We start from the raw sequence: 6362 nt of genomic DNA, 5'->3' as shown, positions 1-6362 counted from the left end.
TTCCCCCAGAGGGGGTTGGACTCAGTGATCAATTGAGGTCCCTTCCGACCCTAACATCTATGAATCTATGAATTACAGCTGCCATCCATGATTTCATGCTTCCATTTTGGCACAGGAAATCAGCTTTCCCACATAAAATGCACATCTCAATTTTGAAGGACTGATTTTTGTGGAAAAGGTGCGTGTGGTATGCAAATAAATATAGTATATATTTGAATAGTAAGTTTGAGCTCTGCAGAAAATACTGCAATTGCCATAGATCTACAGAAATGCCCTGCAGTGCAGAATTTTTACATCATACACAAAGCGACACTAATCATATCAAATAAAAAATAGCACTGCATTTTAACAAAATCACAAGAACTTTTTATTAATTTTTCTTATTAGGTGCACTAAGGTAGTGGCTAGAATAATAATGATTCCTAAAGAAAAAAACTCAAATTCACAAAATGCTTTTATACTACAATAATTGCATTGTATGATAATATACATGGATTGTCAACACAGCACATAGCTGCATCAAAGCCAGTCACAAGTCTTTTGCTTTCTGCAAGTCTTCTCTAGGTGCAGAGCACAGACTCTACCCAAAAAGGCTTAAGAAAAGAGAGGCCATGATATTTAGGCTAAAGACAGACATTCAAAAAGCCTGAGCCCAAACTGATTCAACCAGTGGCAACGTGTAGGGGGTGCACATGTACCTCCTGAGAGCGCTGGTGCACCTCCTTTCAGCCAGTGTTCCCAGGCGGGGCGGAGGGGGGAGCAGGCAGGCGAGCGCACCAGTGCCCCCCCTGAGAGTGCCAGTGGGGAAGTGGGGGTGCCAGGAGAAGCAGTGCTCCCTGCGGCCGATTGTGCTCACCCGTAAGTGCAAGTGGCATGCCGCTGACTAAGGAGGCACCAGTCACCCATGGATTCAACCTTTGCAGGTTATTTTAACCTGGCTAGGCTGAACTAGTTTCCAGCCATATAGACAATCCCTCTATACTGAGGAAATTTAGGCACATGCCTGCAGTGGCTCACTCTGGAAGCCAGGGGACGCCAGACCAGCCCTCCCACAGAGCTAAACTGAGGGGGGCATGGCCAGACCCCAGCAGGGCTCTGATTAGGGAGGGGTTGATTAGGTAGCGTTGTGAACCCCCACCCTGCCTGGAGTCCCAGGCTTTTCCCTGCTTGCTGCTCAAGGGGCGGGAGTGTTGCCAGCCTGCAGCCCTGGGCTAGCACTCTGAGGCAGGGGGGCCTGTGCAGTGCATGCATCTGCTGATGATACAGAGTTTCTCTCTCTCCCTCCCTGCTTCTGTATCCTGTCTGCAGCAAACTGACAGGCAAACAAGCTGGGGGGGGGGGGGGGGGGAAGATTAGAGGGGAGCTGATAACAGTGCTTATTACCCTTATATCTCATTGTTTATGCCCCATTAAGAAAACAGAGAGACACTACCAGCTGTCCATTGATTTAGCACAGACCCAGCATATGGTCTACTGGCTAATACACAGGTACCTCAACAAAGACAGAGGGGAGGGGGGAATTCGTGCTTAGCAGAGAGTTGGGGGGGGGAGGGGGAGGAAGCAAACAACTCTTCTCAAATGTTTCCAAGGAAAGACATTAAGCTACCTGTTGATTAGCTCCAAGAAGCCTGTCTGCCTTTGTCTCTCCCACAGCACAGACTGTAGCCAGCATGTGGTCTGTTACCTAATCCGGAGGTGTCTGCTAAAGCATAGGGCCAGCAGGAGGGAATAATCCCTGTTTAGCATGGAGAAGCCAGGGAGACGCAGAGGGAAGGGGCCAACCCTGATATGGAGCAGAGCCCTGCCCAGCCCAGAGAGCATGCTGGGATGCTGGGGATGTCTAGTTTGTCTTAAACCAACAAGGGGTCTGGCACAAACATTGCACAAGCCGGTTTGAGCCAGCTCTGTTAAGTCTGATACTCCATTCAACCAGGTTTACCTCAAACCAGTTTCAGCCATTTTCAAACTGGTTTATGCGCACTGAACATCTGTTCTGTTACAGTTAAAACAGTTTCTGATCACTTAAAATAGTTTGTGTGTAATGTCTGTCCCTAGCCTTATAGTATGCAGAAGTGCACTGCTGGAGAGGCAGGACTGAAGTAAAATGTTTTATTTCCCCCATTTTTTAAAAGACAACTATCAATTCAGCTTCCTCTTCTCTATTACAATTCTAAAAAGTTACCTACAGGGAAAGAATCACACTCTAATCACTTTAGTATGTCCATCCAATGCACTAAAAAAATCTTTTGTTAGATATGCCTTTTCTAGCTTTCAATGCTGGAAGCAGCCATACATGTTCTGGCTTGATAGGAGTCACACCAACATGTCACAGCTTTTCATTTTTCTAGCAAACAGTTTTAATCAGGAGTGAAAGCTCCTGTTGATTCATGTTGAGTTACAAATTCAACCCAGTAACATGTCTCCCAACATCCTTTTACAGACAACTGACTTGCCTCATGCTGTCAGAGAAGTCTACAGATGTCTGAAACAACAAGTGGAACTTAAAAATGCAACAACTCTAGACTTTATTTTAAGATTAATCACTTTTATACAGATTTCAAAACCATTTCATCTGTATTTGTGAAACTAATTTTTGCTGCCAGCTTTTTCATTGTATTTCAACTTTTACTTTTATATTTTAGATCACTTATCTCTCTCCCACTCCCCAAACATTATCTTCCCCGAGTTCCCTTAAAAATAAACAATGTAAGAAAAAAATATTTCAAATTATTCAAGTCCTACAACTGCTAGTATTTTTTTTTAAACTAGATACTGTTGGATATAACTTTTTTTATTCTGTGTTTCTCAGGTATGTTTATGTTGTTACAACTTAAAAATTGAAATATATAAATATCATCTTATCAATACTGCTGTTATAAACATTTAATATGCAACTCAACAAACTAGCTATTTCATGTAATTCATCCAAGCTTAGAAGATTTTATTGGCAGCTATTTCTAGGCAATTACCTTTAGCTATGAAAATATTTTAACCTTGCAGTATCAAAGTATACTTTTTCATCGTGCAGACATGCAAGTCTCCCATGGTTTAGCTACAGTTATATTACTTACTATACAAAACAAAAACCACTGAGATCCATTCAGCTATCCAGTAGCTAAACAAACATTTTTTGTACTCCCCAGACTCCCTCAAACAGAAGATTCCCACGTTGAGCTTAGATATAATACGTACCAATGCTACTTAGAGAACTGCTGCTTTCTGAATCAGATGGCATTATGGACAGCACACTGTAAGTGGACCCTGGGAAGAAAAAAAAACAAAAGTTGATTTGCATCCTTTTCAAATCAATCTGATATCATTTCATGACAGGCTAGACTCCCAGTACCCTAGACTGGAAAGCACAAACCTCTCTAACCTATGGAAATCTAAGATGAGGAAAGATTTGTGTTCATTTTCAAACTAATTCAGTGGTAAGGTTCCTAAGTAGAAAGCATGCAAGGGAAAGGATGACTCCACAGAGCAAAATGACACACTAGAATTACTAGCGCTTAATGCAGCTTAAGTGTGCTAAACTGAAAGTACAAATTTAGCTTTGTTTATTTTTTTAAATTACAAGGCCAGCAGCAGTGAGTGATTTCTGTTGCAGTGTTAAAAATCTAAACAGGATCCAGTTGAAAACAGAGTCTCATTTATTTTCAAGAAGCATGACAGCCCTGGTTGCCAAAATCACTTCCGAACATGTTAACCATGATGAGAATTTGTGTTCAACTATGAGTGCCATGGCAGCAACCTGGCATTAATACGATTGAGCAAAAAACATTTAAGTCACCTCTCTTTAGTGGATTTTTTCCCACCAAGACTCTCGAATTTTAAGTTCTTAGAGCTAACCAAGCACTTCTCAAAATTGCTCAGACTCAAACACATGCTTGTGTATACATCTTTGCCACATCTCCCTCGGTCATGTGCAAGTTCTGGAATTTTTCCTATATCCTTCACCTCTTTCAATTCTTAATTTGGTCGTCTGCTACTGTCAAAGTGACATTTGATCTGGCTTGGATCACCCATGCTCTTAGATGATAATCTTCACACAAGCGAAAAATGAGATTAGTGCCTGTTGAAAAGGATCTAGGGCAGGGGTTGTCAACCAGGGGTACATACACCCCTGGGGGTACTTGGGAAGGTCCAAGGGGGTATGCAGCAGTGGCAATGAGAAGCAGGGGGCAGGGCTGCCAGAACTTTATGGTGCTTGCATGCTGTGCACTACATGCCACCAGCACATTTTTGCCGATGCAGCATAATGCCAGAACTTCTGGTTTCGCTGCCACAGATGTGTAGTGGGACCTTCCCCCTGCCCCCACTCCTCAATCGACTGGCCACCAGGAGACACCCTGCTTCTCGACCAGCTGCTGGGGGTACACCAACCAAAAAAGGTTGAAAACCCCTGATCTATGGTAAAATGGGCCTAAGCGAGTTGAGACAAAACCTGATTTTTTATACAGGATTTAGGTACTTTAGCTCCCAAAATCTTTTCAATAATTACAGTCCTACATGGTAAAATCACATGATAGTATGTCATTAAATAACTTCCAATTCCACAGCCACCTCCACAAAATCTACATTTGACAGAGGACAACCTCCTTCAAAGAGCTGAACCACCAAAATTGATTCATCCGTCTTTTCTGAACCTTGAAGAACTCTTAAATACCTTCCCCTATCCACATCTAACAACTTAAGAGAGCATCTAATCCAATCTTTCAGTTGGTTAACCCATGAAAGGCACACACGAGAGCAGGGATCTGCAATGTTTTTGGGCTGAGTGCCATAAAACCCTGCAACCTGAACTTTGAAGATGTTGGCATGCCCGAGGTAGACAGCAGAAGAGCTACAAGCTGCCTGATGCTGGTCTTGGTAATGCAGGTCTGGCCCCTTCCCCATGGTGCTTCCCGAGGCATGCATGCAGCTACTGCTGGTAATAACCTGGGCCATAGCTCCAGACCTCTGCCTTCTGCAAACAGCCCATGCTCTGGGCAGGCCCCTGCCACTTGCCATAGAGCCCAGGCTGCTTGCATCAGGCTGCTGCAAACCTGCAAGCAGCTGCACCAGGATCCAGAGCCCTGGCCCAGCTCATTGCTGGCAGCAGCTGCATACACACCTCGGTACACATGGCAAGGAAGTAGCCAGGGGCAGCACATCCAACCTCAACTGACCTGGAGCTTCTACCCACAATGCCCTTGTCTCCTGAAGTCTGATGCTCCAGACCACCACTTCACTGACCTGGGCATGCCTCCTGGGCTGCGCATGTGGTGAAGACAAACCCCAAGACATGGATATGGCACAGGCCTGAGCCTGCCCAGGTGGGCTGTCAAAGGCAGCCAGTCCCTCCACTGGGGCTGTGGCCAGCAGGAAGCAAAACCCACAACCACCCTGCCTCCTGTGGGGGGATCCCAGGTTGCACCACTCCTGACCCACCCTGCTCACCTGCGCTGCAGCCCCATCAGCCCCAATGCGATGATATGTGGCATGTCCAGCTCTGTGGGCTATGCACCTGAGGCAATGCAGCCAGGCATGCCACGCTCCTTGTAGAGCTGCTCTAGCTCCATGCTGACCGCCTGTCCACCCGCACACATATTGCCCCTCAGCCCCTTCGCAGCCATGCACAGAGGCACACATGAAGCTGCCACTGAAACGGAGCCCAGCCAGGGCTCTGAACCCCAGTGCAGCTGCCTGCCACAGCTGACCCAGGCTCTGGGCAGCTGTTGTCTGGAGCTCTGAAGCCCTAGCACTGACTCAGTGGCAGTATTGGCAGCAGCGGCAGCATGCACAGCCCTAGGTACATGGCGGGCAAGGGGCACGGGGTTGCACTGCCTCAGGCCCCTTCTCAGCCATGCACCCTGGCAGTGGCAATGCATAGGGGGTAGATGTGCACCCCCAGAGAGCTCTGGTGCACCCCCTGACAGGCCACACTCCCCGCTTAGGTGAAGGGGCTGGCAGGAGCACCGGTGCCCCCCTGCGAATGCCCACTGGGGAGTGGAAGTGCTGTGGCCACTTACGAGAGCCAGTGAGATTGGCCATGGGGGGGACTCCCCCAGTCGGCGAGATTGGCCATCAAACCTATTCTCCATCAGCTTATTACCATTGTTCGTCATGCCAGGTGGTGCTGGGGAGAAAAAGGTGGCACCAGTCGCCTATGCACCCCGGGGCACGTGCGTAGTCACTGCCATGGGGTCCAGCACAGCTGTTTGCAGCCTCCCAGCTGCCTATCACAGGCGGCCCAGGCTCTGGGCAGCTGTTGCCTGCCATCGAGCGCAGGCTGCTTGCAGCAGGGCTTGCAGCCTCCTAGCTGTTTGCTGCAAGCAGCCTGGACTCCATTGTTGGTGGCAGCTACCAAGAACCTAGGCTGG

At 47.1% G+C, this 6362-nt stretch overlaps 1 protein-coding gene across 5 annotated transcripts in view; it reads right to left on the bottom strand.

The window, feature by feature from the left end:
- DLG5 (discs large MAGUK scaffold protein 5) overlaps window positions 1–6362 on the bottom strand; it is a 134440-nt gene that overhangs the window by 123299 nt on the left and 4779 nt on the right. For all 5 annotated transcript variants that reach the window (XM_025197712.1, XM_025197713.1, XM_025197715.1 and 2 more), the window contains exon 2: window positions 3193–3261. In XM_025197712.1, coding sequence (XP_025053497.1) covers window positions 3193–3261 — 69 coding nt within the window. The remainder of the gene's footprint in view (window positions 1–3192; window positions 3262–6362) is intronic.

This window comes from Alligator sinensis, unplaced genomic scaffold (assembly GCF_000455745.1).
Source record: "Alligator sinensis unplaced genomic scaffold, ASM45574v1 scaffold188_1, whole genome shotgun sequence".
NCBI lineage: Eukaryota > Metazoa > Chordata > Crocodylia > Alligatoridae > Alligator > Alligator sinensis.
The sequence above is the reverse complement of the archived record's forward strand: the minus strand, read 5'-3'. Positions and strand labels throughout refer to the sequence as shown.